This window comes from Drosophila hydei, unplaced genomic scaffold (genome assembly GCF_003285905.1).
Source record: "Drosophila hydei strain 15085-1641.00,03,60 unplaced genomic scaffold, DhydRS2 tig00000237-arrow-arrow-pilon, whole genome shotgun sequence".
In the NCBI taxonomy this organism is placed as follows: domain Eukaryota; kingdom Metazoa; phylum Arthropoda; class Insecta; order Diptera; family Drosophilidae; genus Drosophila; species Drosophila hydei.
This window is the reverse complement of record NW_022045691.1, coordinates 1,387,516-1,415,094: the sequence shown is the minus strand read 5'-3', so window position 1 is coordinate 1,415,094 and position 27,579 is coordinate 1,387,516. Positions and strand designations below refer to the sequence as shown.

General features: G+C 37.6%; 1 protein-coding gene across 7 annotated transcripts; it reads left to right on the top strand.

The window, feature by feature from the left end:
* Nucleotides 1–111: 111 nt before the first annotated feature.
* Nucleotides 112–27,228, top strand: LOC111605111 (syntaxin-binding protein 5). 7 transcript variants are annotated; one of them, XM_023323461.2, is made up of 24 exons: nucleotides 114–394; nucleotides 5,293–5,713; nucleotides 6,677–6,774; nucleotides 7,421–7,609; nucleotides 7,679–7,813; nucleotides 8,472–8,535; nucleotides 8,605–8,812; nucleotides 8,875–8,950; nucleotides 9,030–9,184; nucleotides 9,307–9,488; nucleotides 10,056–10,220; nucleotides 10,278–10,586; nucleotides 10,926–11,065; nucleotides 12,627–12,804; nucleotides 21,179–21,794; nucleotides 23,666–23,782; nucleotides 24,337–24,459; nucleotides 24,552–24,671; nucleotides 24,750–25,205; nucleotides 25,859–25,967; nucleotides 26,032–26,118; nucleotides 26,183–26,278; nucleotides 26,347–26,471; nucleotides 26,835–27,228. In XM_023323461.2, exons 2-24 carry the CDS (start codon nucleotides 5,591–5,593, stop codon nucleotides 27,089–27,091), a joined length of 4,128 nt encoding a protein of 1,375 aa, XP_023179229.2. In that variant the 5' UTR covers nucleotides 114–394; nucleotides 5,293–5,590; the 3' UTR covers nucleotides 27,092–27,228. The 7 variants fall into 7 exon arrangements, with proteins under 7 accessions (XP_023179228.1, XP_023179229.2, XP_023179226.1 ...); XM_023323458.2 differs by lacking the exon at nucleotides 21,179–21,794 and adding an exon at nucleotides 16,754–17,615 and having other exon boundaries at nucleotides 115–262; XM_023323455.2 differs by lacking the exon at nucleotides 21,179–21,794 and adding an exon at nucleotides 16,754–17,615 and having other exon boundaries at nucleotides 115–394.
* The last annotated feature ends 351 nt before the right edge of the window (nucleotides 27,229–27,579 follow it).

Sequence of the window (27,579 nt, the reverse complement as noted above, 5' to 3'; positions counted from 1 at the left end):
TGAACATTTTCCTGCAACGTTACGCATTTTGCGTTAACGATTTGCAATTATAACGTTAAAGTGACTCCGTTCTGCGTTAACAGCGCTGCTTTAGCAAACTACGACGCTGTTAACGCTCACAATTCACGTTGCGCAAATTACGTTTGTTTACTTGCTGCTCAGTTTGATGAAGTAGCTTCACACGAGACGATTTCAGCTGGGAAAATACATGCAGCAAAAAAGTCAAGAAAAAAGTGAAAAAGTTGTGCGCGTTGAAGTCCAGGTGCGAAAATTGCAATACGCGTAACAACAATTGCGACGCAATGCATTAACAAATTGGCCACGCGTGCAGGTGTCAACACAGATATATATGCATATATGTATATACAACGCAGTGCCAAACGCAATGAAACAGGTGGGCGCATTTTCTGTGGGGGTGTCTGATTGGATTTTGTGAAATGGAATTTTTACGTTATTGTTGTTGGCTGATGATGTTATGTTTTGCAGCGTCAGCGCTTTACTCTTTTTTGTGACTGTTTTTTTTCTTCTTTCTGTTGTGCAAATTGTACAATACTCATGCACATGTATAAGTGTGTGTATATGTGTATAGGTACATGCATATGCTGATAAAAATGACAACATGTTTGTCAATAGTGTGTGTGCGTCTGTGTGTTTGTATGTATGAGTGTGCAGCAGCAGCTGCCTCGTCAACGTCAGCGTCGGCGTCATTAGGAGCAGCATCATAAAACCTATTTAGCTGACCAATGAATCACTTAATCTAAAATGATGAAAGTATTTTGTAATCTCTCACTCACTCACACACTCATGCAAACAATGGAGGTTGCGGTGGCGGTGGTTGGTTGTCCGCCACCAGCGCATTTGTTGTTTATGGCGCCCTCATATTGCTATCAACAGACGGCGACGGCGACAGTGACTGCGACTGCGAATTCTGCTGCTGCGGCTGCTGGTGGTTGACTCGCGCGTGCCAGCCCAACAAGTTTCTTATTGGGATGATAAATTGTGTTTGCCTGTGTCTATGTGTGTGCGTATTTGCAAACACGATTTCAAGATGATTCCTGGGCATATGACGCAAGAGCTTGGCCATTTTTTTATTGCATACTTTTCTGTGTGTTAATGGGTCGAGTGTATACATACAGAGGCGTACATACGTATTTGTGTGTATGTGTGTGTACGAGTGGGAGAGTTGTTATTAATATGGCCGCCCTGGCTAGCTGTTAAACGGGAGAGCGTAGTGGTGTGGAGAGCACGTTTAACGGCATAACTCATAACAATTTCAATGCAAATTTTTGTGCTATTAAGTCTGTGCGTGTGTGTGTGCGCGTATTTACATTTGAGTTGATTAAATTTTTGATGTGTGTTCCTTTGTTCTTGAGTGTGTGTGTGTGAGGACAACAAGTATCGATTCCAGGCCATGATTTCAGGATTGCCACTTGGTGCAAATCGCGTACTAGGCCTAGAGTTGGGGCGAACGCAAATCAAAGCTCTGCTTTGCGGCAACCCTAAAGCGACGCGCAGCAAAGCGACGCTGCTTTGCATAACTGCTGCCAAGCTGACCAACTTTGTATGTATGCGTGCCTCCGTATACATATGCGTGTATGTGTAAGTTTATAGAGATGGGCGTTTACCGCATTCTTCAGCAATGAGAACACGATAACTAAGCTTTTAAAATATTTTATTTAACTTTTTTGGGAAGGTTTTTGGCTTATAATTAAAAATATTTAATATTTAAGATATTAAATAATGATCGTTGATTGTTAATTTTAAACTTTCATTGGCCTAAATAGTAAATAATACGTGCTAAGATTATAAATATTACATTGATCACAAAATTTTAATTTAGTTTTTACTTTAAATTTTGCACATTTTTCTTGCTCACGTGCTCACGTGTCACGCGCTCTTCTCCAACATAATATGTACATACACGTTTAAACTGCGCGGTACTAAGACGACAGCAGTAGCAGCAGCCGTAGCCGCAACGAAAGCAGCAGCAGCAGCAGCAAAAGTGTTGAGCGGAACGCGGATATTCAGTTTAGACTTTCCTTTTGGCCAAATAACGTGCAACGTTTCCTTCTTCACAAATGTTTCGCAAACGTAAACGCTTTTGAATTATATATATATATATATTTATATTATTAGTGTACATAAACAGGTGTGCGTGTGCGTGCTTGTGTTTGTTTGAAATATGGTAGCTAAAGCAAAGCATGCTCATATATAATTTAAACAAAATCAAAGCTTATTTCCCAGGCTTAATGCGAAGGTGGGGGGTTGTTTGCTTTTTGCTTGCTACCTCAACAGATTTGCGTGTGTATGTATGTGTTGGCCTCGTGTCATGTGACCGCGCGCGCAAAAACGGTTTCACCACGATTCGCATTGTGTGCGACACATCGTCCTCCAGGCAGGACACGACGGGGCCTCTTAGCGTAAGCATGCGCAATGCTTAGCTACTACGAACACTCCATACATGGACACACACATACACACACGCTTTCACAAAAGAAGAGTGTGTAAAATTTGGCAAATCTTTTGCGATTTGTTGTATTGTTAATAAGCAATAAATGCTACAAGAGCTAACTGTAAAAATGCAAACTGTAAGCGCTCTCAGCGCCTCGAGCTATGCAACAGTAAAGTTTTTTTTTGGCATGCCTAAACAAAGCAAACAGCAGCGCGCTAAAGTAAATTAGGAGAGTGGGAGAGTAGAGATGGTGGGAGAGTTAGAGAGCGTATGTGTTAGAGTGGGCGAGCGCGCGTGCTAGGCGGTGCTGCTGTGTTGTGGATGACAGAGAGTGGGAGAGAGCATGTGCTTTCAGGGTTGACGAGCAAGAGTTCTCTCTCACTTTGTCCTCGTGTGCGCCAAACAAGGTGCAAAAAATGCCTTTACAAACACGACGACAGCGACGGGTCTCAGCTTCAGCAGCAGCAGCAGCAGCACCAGCAGAAGCAGTAGCAGCAGCAGCAGCTCCAGTTGCCATTTAACCAGCTAACCAGCAGCATTTTTCTCGTCTTACATATCCCCGTGTGTGTCCGACTTCAACTTTGACTCCGTCTACGTTTTTCTTCACTGTGTGTGATTTTTTTTGTGTGCCATTATTGTCGTTGTCTCGTCTCTGTGTGCGTGCGTGCGTGTGTGTGTGTGTGAGTGAGTTGTGTGTGTCTTTTTCTAGTGAAAAATCAATTGATACACATATTTTTGTTATTAGTGCGAAAAAACACTTTCAAATATGCAATAACAAAAGCCTATCAAAGTTACTACAATCGTATCAAAAAATACCAAATGCAGTTGTAATTCTTGAAAGAAAACACTTTACTGAACAATTTACCGTTGAGTTTTTTTTCTTTTTTTTTTTGTTGGTTTTTAATTTTTTTGGCGTGTGCTGTTGTTATTTGCAACAAAAAAAAAACGACAGGAGCGGAACGGACACGGCTGCGGGCATAAGGCGCCAAGAGTACAAAAAAAAGAAATATAAATAAAAATGTAGAGTAAATTCAAGTGAGTAGCAACAAGCATAAAAGTAAGGAACAGAGAAAAAAAGAAGGAGAAAAACGGACAGTTATTTGCGTGCATGTGTATGTGTGTATGTGTGAAAAAATCTGTAAATCGAGGTTATCTATACGTGCACATATACACACATAAATATATATATATGTATGCTAGAAAAGAAGAGAGAATGAGCAAGAGAAAACGAGACAGAAGGAAAGAGCGAGAAAGAGTGTGACTTGTGGGCTCAGCCTCCCAGCGCCAAGCACTGCTGTTTACACAACCAACAACAAGCGATGGCATTTTAATCATCATTAGGCAGCACACACTCATACATACATTCACATAGAGTAACGGCTCGTTGTCGTCGGTCAGGCGCCGTGTATGTATGTGTGCTTTTTGTTGTTTCTCACTGCATGAATCCAGGCACCTTGCGTATGTGTATGTGTGTGCTTGTGCCTTTTTGTTTGCGCAAATTAAATTTAAAGTATGCCAGCGATTTGCTTTTCACCTTTTTACTGTTGCGCGCTGGTTTGTCCTGGCGACCCAGCACACTCACACACTATCACTGTATGTATATGTGCATGTGTGATTATTTGTTTGACAAAGCGTAAACAATTGCAAATAAGAAATGGCAGCGATGTTGACGTCGACGTCGACGTGCGATGAGTGTGCGAAAAATCGATTTGTGTGCCATCCCAAAAATAAGTGCACATACATACAAATATACACACACACTCATATATATAAGAGTATATATACATACAGATATACACAGGCATTGATACATATAGACAAATTTAACCCATATACAGAGCATCTATATATGTACGTGTGTATGTTGCCATAGGTCTGTGTATGAGGGTTGTGCAACAAAATGTGGCAACAGCGATTTTCAATTATATCCATTTAACATTTGACTCTTGACACTGCCCACAGCCACATTTATCGCATTTATATACACACGCACAAACACACACACTCATATACAGTCACAGAGGCATACAAAGCTCATTACCATCCCTCATTGCCATTTCTTTATTGCCAGCTCGCTCGCACTTGTGGGCAAAAGCACAAGCACGAGCATAAGCAGCGCTGCTCGTTTTATAGCGAGCACCTTTTCAACGGCCATTGCATTAAAAATGAAGATGGCACTTGAGCGCGGCTTGTGCCTTCAATTAATTTATTAACGCCCCAAGCCCAAGTCCAGGCGACAAAGCCGTCGTTAACGCTATTGTTATCTAAATATTATTGATAGAACATTTTCATACAAATTAATTGATTGAATAAATGTAATCCTTATGATGTTTAAGACAATAGTATACACATGTATGTGTAAGTATATATATAGATATCAGGTCTACAATAAAGAAAATATGGAAAGACACAGAGAACTAAACGGATATCAAAGTAAAATCTAAATTTGCTGTTATTTATAAAGCAGCCATAAAACTAGCAATGATATTGCTAAACAACATTATTTACTTTGCATGAAAATTGCATTTTGATGGGCTTGCGCCCAAGAGTGGGCTATAGTTTTTATACGCCAGGCAAATGTGCTTTAAAAGCCATGCTAACAATACCTTCCAATTGTTTAGCAAGTGTGTGTGTGTGGTGTGTGTGTATGTATGTGTGTGAGCGTAGTTTTTGCTATTGCATCATCAAACTGTTAGACACCAGCCATTAAAACCACATGCAACAAAACTTTTTCAACTAATGCATTTCTTTCTCTCTCTCTCTCTCTCTCTCTCTCTCTCTCTCTATCTCTCAACTTGACCATCTCTCACTCTCTCTCTCCCTCTTCTTGATAATTGCAGCTCTCAATTCGACTATTGCTAACCTAGTTTCACTTCCCAAGCAACAAAAATCAACATAAAACCCCTAAGAAATAATCTAAAACAAAAAAAGGAAACAGAACACAAAATTTACTATTGCAACGGATTGAAACAGAAAGCAGAATCAAATTTGAAACATTTTCCCAAAGTAACAGAAGTAAAAGAAGAAGAAAGCAGCAGCAGCAGCATCAGCAGCAGAAAGAAGCTGCCCCATTTTTAGATAACCTTTTGAAGCAACCTTCGGATCGGCTCTAGCAGCAGGACGACTCATGTTAGAAAAATGAAAAAGTTCACATTCAAAGGAGTTCTGGATGGATTTCGACAAACCGTACAGCCGCAAGCCATACGTCAGGAGCAGGAGATACTCGAACAATTGAAGGCCGATCATTTTACACTGAAAAAAGTAAGTGAGCAGAAGAATAAGAAACTAGAATTCAATTCAGCAGAAAAGTTTGAACGGCAAAAGTATATTATATATATAATATATATTATATACTTTTGATGTCATAAAACATATAAATTTCCTATATCCATAAATAAATCTGTATAACATTTCAGCTAGGTAAATATGTTCAAGTGAGAAATTCCTCTAGAGATTTTGATACATTTTGATATATATATATCGTATTCTAGTTGATACATGAATACTTTGTTATATATCTAAATATATCGTAAGCAACATGGTATAATAGGGAATATGTTCAGAGTAAAATCTTAATTTTCATATCCAAACTCAATAAAATTATACGAGCTGTACTTCAGCTAAGTATAGCCTATGGAGTGCTAAAAGTGCTTGACTCCAAAAACTCTGTGTAATTTCAAATAAGAAGAAGATGTGCTATCTGGCAGCACTGAAAAGTGTGTTAATCATATTAAGTTGGGTGCGCCAGTGTTTGAAAATGATTTTTAAAGTGGATTCGAAAGGTAGCAAACAAAAGATAAAAAATGCAAGAAGACAGATGAATGATGGAAGATGAAAGATAGAAGGCAGAAATAGAATAGACATATATATATATATATCTATATACATACATATATATATATATATATATATATATATATATATACATACATATATAGATACAAAGATAGAAGAGAGATATAGATAGATAAAAAATATATGCATATACTATATAAATAAACGCAGTGGTCGACTATGAAAACAATTGACGTCTGTTGTAGCCAGCGGATGTTTTATTTGGTAGTTGTATTTTATAAAATCTATCATAAGACACACGCGGCTATAACAGAACCGTTCAACAAGCAACCTAACTCAAATATTCGCTTATTATTCAGACTTCCATAAGGTATACTATCTGTTTACCTACGTTCGTCTACATTTTGTTCTTTTTCTCCTCTCTTGCAGACCTTTCGCCATGGCTTTCCATATTCACCCACATCCTTTGCCTTCGATCCAGTACAAAAACTATTAGCGATTGGTGATAAATCCGGCTATATACGCATGTAAGTTCTTAAATTGATCAATTACAAATTGATTTACTAGTTAAATGTCGAATGAGCGCTCATTTCAGCTGTCTGGCAACATTTGTAGTTAATATGCTCATGATTTTTATTTTAACAATCGGGCAAAACGAAAATATGCTTTAGCATTTAGTATAGCCAGTAAAATATTAGATAAATAGTCGTTAACAACATTATGATACCTTCTCTGGACAGTCTGGCAACACTTCAAGTCAAGTTATATATGAGTTAAAAGAGGCATAGTACCTAGAGCTCTTCTTAAATTGATTGAAAAATAACTTTGTTTGCCCTTTCTATGAATTGCTTAAAATTGAGTTGGCTGCGGCTTACAATACAATTACATTTTAGCAATCTGGCAGCACTGAAGCGCATTAAGCTATGTAGCTGTGCCTGCAAATGCAATAGTTTTGAAAAATTCTGTCTTAAACTCTATTTGAAATATCTTCAGTTGCCGCTTTAGTAGCTTGAGGTCATTCAGCCATCTGGCAGCACTGAAATGTGTTAAGTTGGCTGCACGGGAGCGCTATGAGCCTGCGGCATATTTGACTTTATTGCATGATCTATGAACAATGAAAATTCAATTAAAATCTACTTGATTGACTAACTTTTGTGTGATTTTTCTTCGCAGCTTGGGCCGACCTTGCGTCGATGCGCATGCCAAACACGAAGGTGAATCGGAGTGCGCCGTCCTCTTCGCCCAGTTTCTGGTGAATGAGGGCGCTTTGGTGACGGTCACAGCCGACGATACAATACACTTGTGGAACATACGCCAAAAGACGCCGCGCATTGTGCAGAGTCTCAAATTTCAGCGCGAGCGGTAAATCCAATAAATACATATCCATAATGTATCTATATATATATATATATTACGATCTGAATCTTTCAGTGTCACTTGCATACATTTGCCCGTGGGCAGCAAATGGCTGTACGTGGGCACTGAGAAGGGCAACATACACGTCGTTCACATAGATACATTTGCACTTAGTGGATATATTATTAACTGGAATAAAGCAATTGAAGTGTAAGTAACATCTACTGTTAGCTAACAGCTCTATGTTAAAATCAAAGTATTTCACATTGAATTGCTTCTTTACTGTTTAATTAACACTGAATTTAATAGTTTTTCAATTCTATTAATAAGCATACTTTGCTCTTAGAGTTATTGAGTTGCAAAACTTTTTGTTAAGCAACTGTTATATATAGTTCACATTATGTTAAGTGCGCTTGCTAATAGAAAAATATAAAAGCTCTGTTAGCTTTGTGCACAACATAACAGTTGCAGCTGTTAACGTTAAATACTGTACTTTACATAATAATGTAAAGTTTACAGTAAGCTGTTAAGGTTCTGTAAGATATGCTAAAATATAGGTACTTGAAAAACCTCGTGTTTAGGCTACAGGAGCTTCACATGAAATGCTTACAGCTGTCAAGATTAACAGAGACTCTGTTAGCCATGCTAACTTCCTATGTTAAGTTTACAGTTGCTTAACATAGAGTATTCTATAGTTGACAGCATGCTATTAACATTAATAGTTAACATCAGAATGTTAAGGCTCTGCTAATATGCTGTTACTTAACATTTTAGTCATAACAGTCGCTATTAACAGCTAAGATTAATTGAAAATTATGTTTTTTTTATGAAATTATCTTTAATTTAAACGTTTTATGTACATTTTTAGGGTTAGAACTAGTCATCCAGGTGCTGTGATTGCGTTATGTGATAATCCATTGGATGCAAACAAGGTAAAAGCTGATATTTTATGCAATTCGAATTGAATACTAATCAATCGATTAATCCCAAATCAATGACAGTTGCTTATTGCATTTGAGTGTGGGCTGCTTGTGTTGTGGGATCTGAAGGCGAAATGCGCCGAGTTCCGATGGCAAGCAGCGGAGGCGGTTAAATCGTTGGCCTGGCACTACGAGGGCAAATATTTCGTGTCCTCACATACGGACGGATCCATTTGCTCGTGGCCAACCAAGCCGCAGCCGAAGCCCCAGTCTCAAGTTTGTCCGCACGGTAAGTGAAAGGAAACATTTGTTAAGCATTTGATTAATTGACTCGAGTGCACGATGATACAGCGAAAATCAACAAGGATGGCAATGCGGAAAAATGTAAACCAATTTATAAAGTTGACCTCAAGTCAAGCACAACTGGGTAAGTCACAAAACCACTTATCTCTCTCTCCCTCTCAGTCTCACTGATGACTTTCGTTTTCTCTGCTTTCTTTTTATAGCGAAACCTTTACAATTTTCTCTGGCGGCATGCCATCGGAGAAGGGCTCAAAGTCGAATTGCATCACAGTTATGGTGGGCAAGACCACAACCGTATTGGAAATGGAGCATGCCGTTTGCGATTTCATTACGCTCTGCGAGAATCCTTGGCCCTGCGGTTCGTTAACAGTTCGATAAAACATAAAATTCAATTTCTACCATTATCTCTCTCTCTCTCTCTCTCTCTCTGTGTTTCTGTCTCTGTGTTTCTGTCTCTGTCTCTGCCTTTGGTTCCTACAGAAACCCAGGAACCATATGCGATAGCTGTGTTGCTTCAATATGACTTAGTATTAATAGACTTATTAACGCCCGGTTTTCCATGCTTTGAATCGCCTTATCCAATGGACTTACACGAATCACCTGTTACATGTTGCACATATTTAACCGATTGCCCATCGGATTTGGTTCCTGCTTTCTATTCTGTAAGTATTTTAGATTAAACATCTGGGAAAGCAGCAATCTCATTTTATAATTAGTTTTAGCTTAAGCTAATTAATTAGTCTTGATTGTCTGTAACTTGACTCACCTTAATGAAACTTCTATATGCTAAAACTATTCAGCTTTAATTAAATTTAACAATTTTATAAATAACGGGAAGTTTGACATGAGGTTAAAACTACTTAAGTTTGATAGTAGATGTCATTGAAAACTTTTAGTCCAGCCAATCGGCAGAAAAAAGCTAAAAATGAAGTGCGGACGCCTTGTTTAACTGTTGGTTAGCTAACATGAAGTTTGACATGAGGATAAAATAAATACCGCCTTACATTAGATGCCTTAAGGCTTGTCGATCCACACGATACTCATACTTAATTCGACTGACAATTAGTTAACATGAAGTTTGACATGAGGATAAAAGAAATTTGATATTTATTTTCCATTTAAAGCATTTGGCTTGTTGAAGCTAAGCCCAAACTGTGTGTCTCAAGATCTCTCACTATCTATCTCTTTCTCGCTCTCTCTCTCTCTCTGCCTCTTTCTCTCTCGCTCAGGTTGGTCGCACAACGACAAGTAAAAAGACAGGCTTCTCGGAGCGTGAATGGCCCATTTCGGGTGGCGAATGGTCGCCAGCCTCGTGCAGTTATTCGGAAATTGTCATCACCGGCCATCAGGATGGGTCACTTAAGTTCTGGGATTCCGGGGCTGGCACACTCCAGGTAAGACCCGCTACATAGCTGCCCAGCCAAATGTAAATCACTTTTCGCTTGTCGCAGATTTTGTACAAATTGAAGACGGCGAAAATGTTCGAGAAGCCGCGTCACGTTAGCCATGCGGATAGCGATAATCCATTGGCAGTGCATTTGATATTTTTATGCTCGGAATCGCGTCGACTGTGCGTCGCCGGCGCGATGGGTCAGGTAATGTTGTTCAAGTTTCGCAAGGTCGAGTCCACATCGGAGGTGCTGGTGCTGGAGATACCAATACTCTATGAGAACTTTGATGACATCTATGGCACCAGTCCCGAATGCGATTTTCTCACTGGACATCAGGTGCAGAAGACCGAATCGAGTGATTCGGATAAGGTGTGTACTAAAGGAGGTTTATCAAGGCATATATGAGCAGTTCCTGTGGTCATGTGCTCAGGCTCTTGGCAATGCTTCAAATCGATATTTATCGATGACAAAAGAAATCGTTAAACTTAAGCTGCTTAGCTATATACTCTTTAAGTTCTATGTTTGTGAACTGCTCATATATTAGCTACATATACATATGTACTGTATACCGTGGTGTGTTCAAGTTATGTGCGCATCGATAAATCAATTATTCGCGATACTTTCTGAGCACGCCTCGTATATGGACATATCTGATCAATTTTCGCCATGCAATTATCATCACTTCCTTTCTCTTTGTCTTGGCTTTAGACGGAGTGCACGCTTAAGGTGCGTTTTGGTGCTCAGCGCAAGCCGCCGGGCTTTCAATCTCAATTGGTTTGTCTGACAACGGGTCCCAATCGTCGCACCGTACAGGTGACATCTTTGTGCATCAACTCTAGCTATGGACTGTAAGTAGCACTCTCGTTATGCCTTCCCTAGTCATACAGTCTCCTGCCATACAAACACACATACATACTATCGCTCTCTCTCTGTCTCTCTCATACACACATACACACACGCGGACAACAAAATATATAAAAAAAATATTCTAGTGCAGTATTCGTAGTTTGTATTCGTAAATTGTGCATGAAGTTCTCTGAAAAAAAAAAAAACAAAAACCAAAAACAAAGCGCCTGACTATATAAAAAACTTAGAGCAAAAATAAGTAAAGCCCCAAATAATAGAAATTTCCCACTCGTTACAATTTCGTACACGGACGCAACGAGAGCCTCCCGCGCGCACCCGCTTAGTTAAGTTAACTCTGTTCATTTGCCATTTTGCGTTGTGTAGTTGCAACCAGCTGTGAGCTAGACCGAGTGCCAGCAGCTACTCGTTACTTGCCACTTAGTTAGAGTGCGTTTGTCTTTTTGTTTCTGTTTGGTTTTTGTTCACTTTAATGTTGCGTAGTTGCCAGCTACTCGTTATGCCCGCTATACGTAGGCCACTCGTTACTCGTTGAGGTGAGCCTTCCATTAGTTTATATGGCGTGTACTGCATTTGACAAGCTGCATTAATTGTCCAGCTAACACGAAGGCAAGTAAAACTACTCGTTACTCGTTGAAGTAACGTTTTCCTATCTTCCTTTTCCCTTTACGCAAATTGCAAGTGCTAACAAGAGAGGCGAGTGTAAGCAGCTACTCGTTACTCGCTATTCGCCTTTAAAGGTACTAACTCTTCCTTTTGATCGTCTCATAATGGGCGAGTAGCCGTAACAATTATCTGGTAAAGAGCTACCTGTTAGTCGGTTACTCGCTAAGCCTTAGAGTCTTTTCTTTGCAGTAATTGCACTGGCAATTGTGAGCTACACGTTACTTGCTACTCGTTACTTGCTACACATTGGAGTAACTTTCACTTTCATTTTTGTGCGTTGCAATTGACAATTTATAATAGTTACTAAACTAGAACGCGTCTCAGTATTTAATCGTTACTCGCCACTCGTTAAACGTTTGAGTTAGAGTTTGCTCTCAAATAGTTGCAACACGTCACAAGTCAAGCAAGTGCAAGCAGTTGCGCATTACTCGCTAATAGCTACTCGCTACTCGTTACTATTTACTCGACACTCGCTAGCCATTGAAGTGTGTCACTCTTTGGCTTATAGCATTTGCAATGGCGACTAGTTGCAACAATTGCCAGCTAGAATGAGTGGGCACCCGTTACTTGTGACTCGCTACTCGCTACTCTTAGGCAGGCAAGCATTAGTCAGCATAATAAAACCGGACTTTAGTGCCTGCGTGTGCGTGCGTGCGTGTGTGTATATGAGTATGAGCGTGAGTTATAGTAGGTATATATATATCTATATCAATATAAACCAATTAGTTTATTTTGATGATAAACTCGTCGATTTTTTGTTTACTCGTTGGTTTTTCATTTCTTCTTTTGTTGTTAATTTTGGGTTTATTTGTTGGTTTTGCTGGATGCCGCTGTTTTTGTTGACATGATGGCGTGTTCTTTTCTTTTTTCTGTTTTTAGAATGGCTTATGGTACCGAATATGGACTTGTCATAATTGATATAATCCAAAAAATTTGCCTATTGAGTGTTGCATGTCCCGATCTGTATGGCGCACACGATCCTTATTCGCGAACACCAAAAAGTCCAAAACGTATTGAGAGCAAAGAGGAGCAAAGCCGTTCGCCCAGTTCTGATCAGGTAAGTGATTGATTGATCACGTAAACAAAATGATTGATAACGATTGATGAATAATGATGATGATGATGATGATGACAATGATGATAATAGTTAATATGCTAATCAATGATTATTGATCATCATTGATTGATCATGATTGTTAACGCTGATACTGATGATGTTGATGATTGATCATGATTGATTGATGTTAATAATGATTAATGCTAATGTTGCCGCCTTCAATCAAATGACACTAATACAATGACATACACACCCACACACACATTGACACACACGCATCAAGTGTTAGACAAATAGCGTTTAAATATGCCATTTATTGATTGATTGACTGATTGATTGATTGATGTATTTGACAATAACAAAACAATAACATTTATCAATTTATATTATTCAACAAACTTGACTCAATTAATATTTACACTGATTGATTGATTGATTAACATTTATTGTAGCAAACGCATTTGACAACTTTTTCTTTTCACAGTTAAACTAAGCTTACTTTTAATTTAAAAAGAAAAAAAAACAAAAATATCAAAACTTAAAAAATACCAAAAAATATTTGCATTTGTCTGGCATTTTTTTTAAATATAAACAAAAATTTACTCTAAATACACACACACATACACACACACAGACATACACACTTCCTTTGAGTTTGCTCCCCTCATTTTTAGTACAAAATACCAAAAAAATACTACACACACATGCAAGCAATATTAAAAAATATTTACATTTTAGCTAAAACACATTTTTATAATATCTAAGTTCATATATATATATATATGGTCTCTCTCTCTCTATATATATATAGCTGAATTATTTTAGTAGCCTCTACAAATACATATACTATAATAGTAGTATTTTATTTAGCATATTTTATATACTGTCTAGTTCTATATATATACATATATATATATATATATATATTTTTTTTTTTTGCCATTTTAATTCGATTATTTTTATTTGTTTCCTTTGCCCATTTCTTATATCGGCGCAGCCGACTGATATATATACATATATATAAATATATTTATATATATATATATATATATATATATATATATATATATATATATATATATATATATATATATATATATATATATATATATATATATATATATATAAATTCAACTCGCTCTCTCTCTGTCTCTGTGTATCTCTCTATCTCTCTCTCTCTCTCACTCTCTGTTTCTATGCTCAGTCTAACTTTAATTGTTTTCATTTGCTAAGTTTTTAAGGCTAAGCACTTCAGTATTTTTTCTAGTATTTTTTGTAGTAGTCTATTTTGCGTATATCTAGTCTAGTTTTCAGTTGCGCAAATATTTCGAAACTTCAAATTTCAGGCATTAGTATGCGCTCTCTCTCTCTCTCTCTGTCTCTCTCTCCTTCACTCTCTCTCTCTATCTCCGTCTATATATATGTATAACTCTATCACTCCTTATATATATATATACACACGTATATATATATATATATATATACATATATATATATATATATATATATATATATATATATATATATATATATATTAAGAAACCCGTATTAATTTTGCCCTGAATTTAAAAACTTTTTAGCGAAACGCACAAATTGTCAGCATGGTAAATCATAAATGATTGATTGATTGATCGATTGACTGGTTTTATTGTAAAACAAAGAAAACATAGGAATTCTGTGTGCGTGTGTTTGGTATTTTTATAAATTTGTACTTTGCACGTTGCATCGATTGACACTGATTGATTGATTGATTGATTGGTTTATTTTTTGGGTTGTTACCCCACACACACGCACACACACATAGACACACACACAGACGTTGTCATCATTCACCTTGCTCGCATTTAGCCACGTTCCATCATTGATTGATTGGTTTTTGATTGTTTGATTGTTGTGTGTGCTTGTGTGTCTGTGCCTCTCTCTCTCTCTCTCTCTCTCTCTCTCTCTCTCTCTGTGTGTGCCTTTACCTCTCTGTCGCTCTCTCTCTTTGCCTCTCTCTCTCTCACACTATTCCTCTCTCTATCTACTCTCTCTGGAGATGCCTTAACAAGAAATTTTTTTACTCTAACTCTAATCTGCTCCACTTAGCCGTAATTGTAACTATATAAACCAGACACGTTTTCTTTGATTGAATGATTGGTTGATTGATGTGCGTTTTTTTAGTGTATGTATATGTATGTGTGTTAGTTTTTTTTTTTTGCATTAACTGTGAGACCTGACATTACACTATATACATATATATATTTATACATATACATATATGTATGCATATGTATATGTATCTATATTCCTATCTGCTACACATCATGATGTAACATTTCCGCCTATCCATTAAAAACTAACCTAAATCTAGCCTAGCCTAACCTAACCTAAAACTAAACTAAAATCCTTACTAAACTAAAAACCTAAACTTAATTGGAAAAATCTACCATGTGAAACAATAATATAACAATCTATCTTAACTGTTATAAATAATGGCCCATTGATTGATAACTGATTGATATATATGTGTATATATATATATATATATGTATATGTATGTATGGATATTCATATAAAAGTATGCAAATTCATGGCTAGCTTTATGTGTGTGCGTGTGTTATAACTGTTATACGTTTCGTATAACAGCTTAGAGCTAGTTATTCGCATACTTTTTATGACATTCAGATATATATATATATGTGTATATGCATATATTTGTCTATATAAATACGTTCCTTCCCCATTTTATCTGACTATATAAGTATATATCTATATATATCTATATATACCCCATATGAAAATCAAGTAATAATTCTCTATATAAAAAGACAATGCTAAAGTTCTCAGCGCATTTGAAGTAAAGCAAAAAAAGAAGAGCAAAAACCATAACAACAAAGAGCAGAAGAGAAGAACAAGAGAAAATACTATACATAAGAAGAAGAAGCAGAAGAAGCAGTTGTCAAATCTGTCATACTCTGTGCACTAACTTTTTGCATTCCAATTTGGTATTTACGTGAGACATAAAAGATACAGAAAAAGTTATCCATATAGGTTATTATAGTTGACACATAACAATTTAGACCACGTATAACAGTTAGGTAGGATAAGTCCAAATAAGAGCTCAGATTGTTATACATATAACAGTTTATTATCATAACAAACTTATGATAAGCAATACATATATGTGATATACATGTGTATAACAGTTAAATATATATCATACATATAACAGCTAGCTTTTATATAAATATAACATATATTTGCATATAACAGTTTTATAAAATATATAGACATGATATATATGTGCATATAACAGTTATATCTGATATTATATAGATAACAGTTAATGTTATAAATATAACAATTATAGCATATGACAGTTAGATAGGATATATAGGATACAGTTGACTATAATATGTTATACATATAACAGTCAGATATCATGACTATCATATAACAGTTAGATGCGAAATTCATTAATTCCTCCAATTTGATGTGCTCTGATAAAGATAAAAGTTAAAAATGCCACATATAACAGTTAAAATTACTATATATAACAATTAGATAAGCTATGAAAAGCTTTCAGTATTGGAAAACGCAAAAAACTTTCTGCTTTTACTCTAAATATTGGAAACTAAAAGATGCTGCACACAAACCTTGCATCAATTTCGCCGCTGCTTGTTCTTCTTCTTGTAAGTCCAGTCTTTACAGCCGTTTTCATTCGTCTTCATCGTCTTCTTCTTGTTGGTTTTGTATTTTTCTTTTTTTGGCTTTGCTTTTGGTTTCTCGGATATGCGAAATGTCTCTGCTGCGTACGCGTGTCCTTGCTTAGCCGAAACTTTATTAAAACTTGCGGCATTGCGCCCACCTTCCCTCCCCCTCATATATATACATATATATACTATATATATAATTATATATATATATATATATATATATGTATGTGTGTGTATATATACATATATAGCTGAACGATACGACCAGCCCGGACAGTCCGTCGATTGAGTTCATACCCGAGGCGAATGAAGCAGCGCTGTCAGCAACAACGGCGTCGACGTCGGCGGCGACGCCAGCGTCGGCAGCAACGGGCGAGACTGGGTCGCGACCGACATCGCCACTGGGTGTGAGCGATGTTATCAACAGCACAAAAGATTCGCTTGTGAGCAGTGCTAGCGCAGCGACGGCTGTAGCACTGGCAGCGGCCAAAAGTCCGCAGCGTGAAGAGGTGGGCGCGGCACCCAAAGAGCTGCAGGATCGTCGCAAGTCGATGTCATGGAAAACGTTCAATTTAAAGCGTCAATTATCAAAAGTCAATATGAAAATCGGTGGCGGCAGCCAAAATGTCAATACGGAGCTGGAATCCATGCGGAATAGCTCCTCCATATTCTATGCGACCAAAGAGAGTTCGCCCGAAGGCGGCGAGGAGTTGCCCGTAGAGGCGCTCGAATGCCGGGAAGAGGATGTCGGCCTGGCAACGGCCAGCGCAATGCTCAATTGTGATACAGGCGATTTGCCGGCTGTGACGCCGACTGCGACGCCGCCACAGAAGCGTGTCGACTTTGAGCAGCCGCCCGAGAGTGGCGAGAGACCAAACAATTTGCCATTGAGCGAGGCACAACAACTGGCGCAACAACAACAGCCGCCATTAAAGCCGACACGGCAAAAGTTCAAAGAGAAGTCGCGCGATCAGCGTCTGCTCTCGGTGCCGAACATTAAATATCAGCCGAGAGAGCAGCGCGCGGGTGCCATTGGCATCGGAGCTGGCGTTGGGCGGGCCAATAAGAACGATGTGTCGCCAATGATGAGCGGCAGTCTAACCAAAAAGATACGTAAGTATGCGTGTGTAAAAGCTTCTAAAAACAGCAAAACTCTTCCCAACCCCTTCGACCTACACTGTACAGTGCGTGTAATAAAAGCGAGAGCGTAAAACAGGCGCAAGCGGCCTAACCATATGTTTATTCCACTCCACTCTTCAACCTTCTCTCCACCACCGCCCATCAACAACAGAGAGCGTGAGCGTGTGAGCGTCAATGCGCAAAATTGTAGTTATAGCAGTTGCAGTTTAGTGAGAGCGAACGCGAGAGAGTCAAAGACGAAGCTCGAAAGCGATCTCGAAATCGAAATCGAAAGTAAATTTGACAAAAAATCTCTCACAAACACACACACACTCACACATACGAACACTTTACACATACACACTGCTGCTGCCTCGAGGTACTGATTTACCATGCTGCCTTGCATTGCGGTGCATTGTTTTGTGCGTGTGTATTAGGGCGTGCCTAGACCAATAAACTAAAACAATAACCCACCCAACTTCCCTCTCTTTAGCTGCTCTCTCTCTCTCACTCACTCTTTGCTGGCTTTTGTATGTTATCGTATGCAAGCCGTAGATTTTTGTTGTAGTTATGCAAGCTGAGCCCCGTCCTCCCGTCTCCCTCACACCCTTTATTTCCTCAGTCAAATTAGAGAGCGTATTATATAATAGCTGTAAATGAAATGAAACGGGGCTGCTTCAAATTTGTTTTGATTTTTCAAATTGCATTTTGTGTAGCGACAAAATTTCGTAGTTCTTTGTTTTCAATAGCTACAACAACAACTACAACAAGTATAATAATAATAATAATAATAATAATAATTATGATAATTATGATAATTATGAAAATAATAATAATAGCACCAATCAACAACAACAGCAACAACAACAACGATGCAAATAAAATTTCAAATGCAACAAAAATGAAAAATGAAATTCTTATCTATATGCTTCTTTCTCCTGAAACTAGGCAACGGATGCAGAAGAGCTGCAATATAACTGCCTTTATGTGATTGTGTGGAAGTTCTTTGGTAATTCATACTAACAACAACAATACACATACACCCAAATGCACAACTCACGCACACACACACATACAAAGTTAACGAATTTTACATATGTAGTTTGCAGCTAAGAAAGAAGAAGAAGAGAAGGTGATGCTGACAAAGCAGAGGCAGAATTAGCACCATCACAAAACAAGCAACACATACACACATACACATACATATACATGAGCAAATACATATTTACATATATAAATGTATGTATGTATTGCAATCTTAGCTTAGTAGTGTGAAGTCCGCCCTAACCCCCCTCTCTCTGTGTCTCTCCCAGCCGTTCCCTCCGCCCGCTCATATACCTCGTACCCTGCAACGGCTTACAAAATGGCGGCAAAAGAAAACTTAAAAGCAAATTTTAAATCAACCAATAGAAAAGACATACAAAAATGTTATAAAATTATGATATAAACCAAAAAGAAAACTATGTCTCTCTATCTCTTTCTCTTTCTCTTTAACTCTTTATATATGTATATCTCTCTCTCTATATATATATATAATTTGTATATATGTATACATATGTGTATATGTATGTATGTGTTGATATACAAAACTGCAATAAAAAAATATATATAGTATGCATAACTGTTGTAACCAAAATGAAAAACAAAAAAATACCAAGTAAATACCAAAAAATACCAACCACACAAAAACCACTAAGTGTACTTCACCTTTTAAAAAAATACCCTCTGTGTATGCACTGTGCAAATAAAAAATACCAAAAATACCGAAAAATACCATATACATAAAATCAAAAACACTACATGGGTTGTTATTGAGTGTTGTACGTTACACGTTTGTTATGTGTAAGTTTCATAAATGCCATAAGTACAGTACCGCCAATCACCATCATCAACATCACCATTATCATTCAAAAAATTCCATAAAATACCACTAAGTACCATCGCCCCAATAGAAATTTGTATGTGTATGTGGTTACGACCGCGTTACCGCCGGCCAGCCTCATCCGCCAAACTGCCAAACTGAGTACAACAACTAAAGAATGTGTCTACCGATGACCATATGTACAGCAGCAATCATGTATCGATAACTAATACATATGTGTGTGTATATATGTATGTATGTATGAGTTTGGTTTGTTTATTTTTTTGGTCAAACTGCCAAACTGAGTACAACAACTAAAGAATGTGTCTACCGATGACCATATGTACAGCAGCAATCATGTATCGATAACTAATACATATGTGTGTGTATATATGTATGTATGTATGAGTTTGGTTTGTTTATTTTTTTGGTTGGATTCACTCAATGTCTGTCTGCAGTGTTTCTCTTTCTCTCTCTCGTTCTCTTTGTCTCTATCTCTGTTGCAGCTGCGAAAGCTGTTCGATAACTATCGAATTTGTTCATCATTGAGTTATTGACTAGCTTTACAAACAATTTCAGTTTAGTTATTAATTTTTGTGTTAGTTCTTTGGCTTCTTATGCTTTTTGTTACGTTTATCGATAAAGAAAAAATTAAATCGCTTGCAGCGCTATATACCGTTGCTTTGTTTGCCTACACGAACACTGTAAAAATGAACACACACAAGAATACGAATTTTTTAATTAATAAGCTTTATATGTATATCATTCTATAATACTCGTATACATGTTCGAAAAATATCGATCGATAACATACACATACACATCTACAGCTGCTTACATACATGCATTCTTGCCTACTCACATAATGTTTATATATTTAACTATTTATATATATAATAAACGTTCTCATTCAGATCTGCCATAGTATATATATAAACATATATACATATACATATATATATATATATATATATATATATATATATATATATATATATATATATATATATATATATATATATATATATATATATATATATATATATATATATATATATATATATATACATTAATTAGTCCCATAAAGTCGCTGTTGCGGTCTCTCTTTCTCTATCTATCTCTGTTTCACTCACTCTCTGTGTTGTGATTTGTTGTTTCATCCTCCATTCATATGCACTCACCACAGAGCTTGACACACACACACTTTGACAACAACGAATTCTCATTACCCAACACTGTTCACTTCAGCAACTGCTTTCGCTTTCACACATACACACGCATTTTGTTTTATATTTTGTTCTGCTTGCCTGGCACAATGCGAAAACGGGCACCGGGCATTACTACACACACACTCTCTCACACTTACACACACTCGTTATGCATTTGTTAAGTTGATCGTTGTTCCATGCGCCCCTTCCCCTCCTCACGATCCGAACACAAGCAAAACTAAGTATGCTAGTCGTCACACAGACACACATACGCTACACACACATATATATATCTATATATATATATATTTATATATATGCACACGTGTTTGCACAAGAACAAGAAGAAGATGAAGACGAACAACAAACTGTACAATTGATATGTTGCGCCATTCAATCATTTAGTGCATTTATCTCTCTTTCTCTCCTTCTCTCTGTGTGTATCTCTCTCTCCCCTCCCTTATTACTGTTTATTTACAATTGACCAGATCAACGGCGGAGCCAATGCGAACGCTAATGCAAGTGCAAATGCAGCGCAGCAGCAGCAGCAGCAGCTACAGCAACAACAGCAGCAGCAGCAGCAACAACAACAGCAGCAGCAGCAGCAGCTACAACAACAACAGCAGCAGCAGCAGACGATGGTCGATCCTCTGTCCGCGACGACGTCGTCGTCAGCAAGCGCAGCGGCTGCAGCTGCAACAGCGACGTCGACGTCGGCGTCTGGCGTTTATGGTGCGGACGATGCAGGTGCGGGTGTTGCTAGTGGCGGTGTTGGTGTTGGTGGTATTGGTAGTGGTGGTGGCCTATCAGGTGCGGGTGGCGGCAGCGGCAGCGGCGGCGGCGGCGGTGGCAGCGGCAGCGGCGTTGATCAGCAGCAGCAACAGCAACAACAGCAGCAGCAACAATATCTACAACAATTGTTGGCTTCATTTGATGCAGATAATGGGGAGGCAGGTGCTTATGCTGGTGCATCAGGTGCGCAACAACAACAACAGCAACAACAACAATATCAGCATCAGCATCCGCATCAGCATCAAACATCTGTTATACAGCAACAGCAGTCGGTGACATCGTACGAGTCCCTAAAAAAGTCCAAATCACAAGGTGGGAGCACAACAGAGCACCAAACAACAGCAACAACAACAATAACAACAACTACAACTGCAACTACAACAACAGCAACAACAATAAACAACAAACAACAACAAATTTGCACCACAATAACAAGCATTGCTCTCTGTCTATCACTCTCTCTCTCTCCCTTTCTGTGTCCATATATATATTTATATATATATATATATATTATAGATAGATATATATATACATATAAATATATATATATGTGTTTGTGTGCTACACATATGCAAAACTGTTATTTGTATAACACTGTACACTCACTTTACACATAAGCACACGCACATGCACTCACACGCACACGTACACACACAAACACATATACGCACACTGACAGCACGTTGCCTGTGGTTTGCCTCTCTTCTCTCTCTCTCTCTGTCTCACATACATGCACACTCTTGTCTTCCGTGTCGTCCATTTGCTAGGTGCCACCGCTTGCAGCGGCCATTTTGTAATTTCTTCGTTCTTGTTTTGATTTTCATGTTTTTATTTTGCTTGCTGCGTTAGTGATGGCAGTAACTGCAATGGTTATTTATAATTTCCTTCAAGGGTGGGGTTTGCTAGGAATGTAGCCTTTGTTTCGCCCACATTTTTCGCCACTTTCGCTCACCACAACAACAAAACAACAAAAATAAAAATGAAAATATAATTATTAAAAATCAAAAACAAAATTTAAAAAAAATATATATATATTTATATATTTGTATACAACTCTTACGACTTTGTCTGACTCGCTCGCTCGCTCCACACTCTACCGCTCGTTCGTTCGCTCGCTCGCTCGCTCGCTCGCTCTCTCTCTCTTACTCTCTCTCTCTCTCTCTCTCTCTCTCTCTCTCTCTGTCTCTATCTATCTCTCTCTTTCTCTCTCTCTCTAGTTCTCGTTATCTGTTTATACTCTCGCTCTGTCTTACTCTTAATATGTTTATGTCTTTGTTCACAAAACACTCTGTCTCGCTCGCTCGTTCGCTCTCGGTATTTGTGCACGCTTCCAATTAGCAACTAATAAGAAAAGCAAAAAAACAAAAAAAAAAACTTTAAAACTGCAACAGCAACAACTAACTGCAACAAAAGCTCAGCAAACTCTGCATTGGCAAAAGTATTTTTGCATAGTTCACACACACACACACGCGAATGTATTGGCACACACACACACAGACACATAAGCACACTTACAATTGTATTTGAGGACATTCTGTGATTGGCCCAAACATATACAGACACTTACACACACACAAACACGCATAGATAGAACAACAACAACAACAATTATTAGCAGTATAGAGAAAATAGTGCAGCAAAAATATAAAACATTAAAAAACAATTTTAATTTAAAAGAAAAATATTTTTTTTCGTAAAAAAACCAAATAAAGAATTGAATTTATTCATAAATAAATTAAATAAAATAATTATTATACAAAAGTTATGCCTACTACCGCCCGCCGCTTTTACTCTCTCTGTCTCTCTTTCCTCTTCTCTCTCACTCTCACTCTCACTCTCACTCTTTCTCTCTCTCTCTCTCTCTCTCTCTCTCTCTATCTATCTCTATCTCTCTCTATATATCTCTTTCTCTCTTTCTCTCTCTCTCTCTCTCTCTCTATCTATTTCTCTATTTCTGCCTCATTCTCTCTAAATTCCGAAAAAATTCTCTATAAAAAAATTGTATTTTGTAATCGTTTGCCACTCTCTTTGCTGTACCGTTATCTAATAATAATGTATATGTATACATATGTATATACATGTTTATATATGTGTATACATATTTATATATATATATCCATGTTCACTTGCATTAATTTATCGAATTAATCGATTTCTTTCCTCATACAAAAACTGACTTACAGATAAATTAGATGGCACCTTCTCGAGATCCAGATCGTCATCAATGTCAAGCATTGATATGTCTTCCTCTGAATCTGTTACCTGTTTAGCTTTTATCGAGAGTTATGCAAAACGCAATGGTAAGTCAAACAGTTCAAAGTTAAAGCACACTTAGTAGCATTTTGATAATCGATAAATATATCGATTTCCAGTTGTTCTGTAGAAGTCGAAAAAAAAGCAATATTAATTAGCCTTTCAGTTAGCTAACTAAGAATATTTCCAACAAACGCTATTAAAGTAAACCAAATAAGATTATTACTAGACAAAATATTGATAGTTATAATTGATGAATATTCATCGAATAGCAATCGAATTTGTAACTTTAAAATATTGATAAGCGATCAAAATTAAATTAAATTAAACCGAGTTGATTTGCAGTATAATCGATAATTTAAATCGATAAGCGTGATTGCAATCGTAATCAAAAGTGAAGCTCGATAACTTAAGAAAAAAAGTTGATTTGATAAATATAAAATAAATTACGATCAAAATGACAATTCGATAATAAATATCGATGAAAATCGATCGAAATTGAGTAATGTTATCGATATTTAGCAACGAAATTTCATCAACGAACAATTCCATTCTATCTTTGTATCGATAAATCTCGAATTTCTTTTCGCCCCGCTATTAGATATTTTGACACTTGTTCCTACTTTATGGATTGGAACTAGTTTCGGTTCAATATTGACATTGTTCATAACAATGCCGGAGCGCGATGTGCGCAAATCTCAGCCCGTGTTGGTTACAATAAACGGTAAGTTATAGTGTAGTATATACCTCTCTCTCTCTCTCTCTCTCTCTTTGCTTCTCTTTCCATATGCATATATCTAATCTGTCTGATTTTAGGTGGACCCGTGGTACGACTCAAAGGTTCCATAACTTCCATGTCTTTTTTAGACTCGTATGGCTCGATCATACCCTATACATTTGAGCCTTGGCGCGACGAGAATCGGGACAAGAAAGATCGTAACTGTTAACGAAACCGCATATGCAATTGTAACAATCGATATATATCGACATGTTTTTCTTGTTTTCTCCTGTTAGGCACGCCCACTAAGAGCAGCAGCCGCACCAGCCCCACATTTACACCAACAACTGCCAATACAATATCAAACACATCGGTTGCTGGCGGAGCTGGTAGTGCAGCTGCAGCGGGCAGCACAGCTGGCGGTGGAGCTGGCGCTGGAGCTGGTGCTGCAGGTGCTGCATCAGCAGCGGGCGGAGTAGGTGCAACAGGTAGCAGTGGCAGCGGCAGTGCAACGGGCGGCGGCGGCGTCGGCGGTAGCGGTGGCGGCGGCATCAGCAGCAGCAGCGCCAGCAGCAGCGGCATCAGCGGCAGCGTTAGCACCGGGCTGGAAACACTCACCGATCGACAATATATAGTTATCGCTAGCGAAAAGCAAACCAAGGTCTTTGATGTGGCCAATCAGTGCTGCATCAATCGCATACAATTATCGGAAATGGATTTCGCAGTCAAGGCAGAAACTATCACGATGAAAGGTTCATAAAATAAAAAAAATCGATATCCAATCGATAGACTTACCCTTGCAGAGACAGCTAGGCAAACTAAACGATAGGTTCAAAGAAACTTTGTTATCGATAGTTTCTTAAAGAAACAAATCAATTGCTTTGTAGAATATACTACAAATAGATATACTCTAACGGTATATGACATTTGTTATCGAAAACATTTATCGATAAGTGTCTAAAGATACAAATATTATAATCTGATAACTTATACTACTATTTACAGTTGCGTGCAATGTATATAATCAATTTATTTGTTATCGAATGTGCAATTTGCTTATAGCAGTTATCGATATGTACGAATCATGCATACAAGTAAGCTTGTCAGTAGAGATGGATATAGTCTGTGATATAGTCCAGCTAACTTGATAATTTTAATAATTTATTGTTATCGATAAACAACAATCGAAAGCTCTACGGAATAGAGAAAAGCTAGATAAGCCCTAACAGTAGATAATCCCTTAGATAACCCTAACTGTGCCATATTATGAAAATTAAATTGTTATTTACTGTGCAAATCGATAAATCATATATCGATAAATGCCTAAATGTCTATGAGATCTGCAAGGGTATATATTCACCTCCTCTACGAATTATGTTTATAATTGCTTATCCACTCCCTATAGATGGCTCTTGCTTAGCAACCTATCTTTCGAATGGCCATCTAATGGTACATAGTCTTCCTAGTCTAAAACTGTTATTGGATACTGATTTCTTACCGCTTATGGACTTAAGGTACGATCAAACTCTATTCAAAATTTGGGCAAAATTTGATCTAAAATGGTTATTTATTCTTTAGTTTTCAAACCAAATGTAAACAGGGAATTGTGGATCCAATGCTTTCGATATGGGGTCAACAGATCATTGTTCATGAAGATACAACTCAGTAAGAGAAAAAACCGATCTCTATATAGAGCATATTTCAATTGGATTCCTCTCAATCATTGCAGAATATCAAAAATCTTTTGCTTTAGTCATAAAGGTCATGGATTGTACATGGCATCGCCCACCGAAATTCAGAAATTCACGATATCATCGGAATTTTGGTGAGAACTAATTGGGATTACCATCGTTATTACCCATATTATATTATAACATCTATATTTCCCTATAGTCAATTTATTTTGGAGATGATGGGTGAGTTATACACGGTACACGATATGCCCGAACAGCCGAAGGAGGGTTTCTTTAAGGGTCTATTTGGCGGTGGAGCCAAGCTTTTGGATCGCGAAGAGTTGTGTAAGTAGTCGATAATAATAAATAATAGAAAGAAGAGAAAAGGGCGAAGAGAAACGAGTTAGGAGAGAAGAGAAAACAAGAGAAGAGAACGAAGAGAAAACAAGGGAAAAGAGTAACGAGAGGCTAGAGATAAGAGATGAGAGATGAGAGATGAGAGATGAGAGATGAGAGATGAGAGATGACAGATGAGAGATGAGAGATAACAGATCACAGATGACAGATGACAGATGACAGATGACAGATGACATGATAGATGAAAGATGATAAATGACAGATGACAAATGAGATCTGTAGATAATCGAAGAGAAAAAATCTTAACTAACTTTTATAACTAACCCATTTACTTAACTCTCTCACCGACAGTTGGTGAACAAAGCGGGAAAGCAAATCGTTCGGTTGCCCGTCATATACCTGGCCCCAATTTGGAGCAGCTGGGCCAACGGGCATCGACGGCCGCATCAGAGATCAGTCGGGCCCATCAGCTGGCGATGGAGCGTGGCGAGAAATTGAATTTGTTGGAGGAGCGCGCAGAGCGTATGGCCAATACAGCTCAAGATTTCAGCGGTACAGCGCATCAATTAATGCTTAAATATAAAGACAAAAAGTGGTATCAGTTGTAAAATATCTATTTTAGGAGCCAATTCTACCACAGTTATTGTAATATTGCTTTTATAACACTTTCTACTACATTACGAGTAAAGTACACTTATTTAATTTCTGTTTTCAAGTCGTCACGTTATTTACAAACAAAAACAAACAAAAAAAAAAAAACAAAAAAAAACCAAAAACAAAACCAAAAAACAAGAAAACCATACAAAAAAATGTTTTTAATAAAAATATATAGACCAAAAAAAAAAATTTCGTTGCTTTTGCCTGGGGAAGGAATATGTTTAGTTCTATGTAGATTTGGTACAACGCACAAGGGTGTGGGCAAAAAAGCGTTACATTTCCATTCAAAAAAGAAAAAACAAAAGTAAAGCGCGCTTAAGTCGTTCTTTGAATTGCTTTAGTGCTGCCACCTAGTTTCGAAATACATATAGAACAGACTCTAAGGTAGCCAAGCATTAGAGTAGCCTACGCTTAAAACTACAACAATATCTAGTTGAGC

What these genes read in the sequence shown, in the direction of transcription:
- LOC111605111 (XM_023323458.2), top strand. Translation starts at nt 5,591, where the DNA reads ATGAAAAAGTTCACATTCAAAGGAGTTCTGGATGGATTTCGACAAACC. An exon ending in TGGAATAAAGCAATTGAAGT is followed by an intron (nt 7,814 to 8,471) that starts GTAAGTAACATC and finishes GTACATTTTTAG; the next exon opens with GGTTAGAACTAGTCATCCAG. An exon ending in TTTGGATCGCGAAGAGTTGT is followed by an intron (nt 26,472 to 26,834) that starts GTAAGTAGTCGA and finishes TCTCACCGACAG; the next exon opens with TTGGTGAACAAAGCGGGAAA.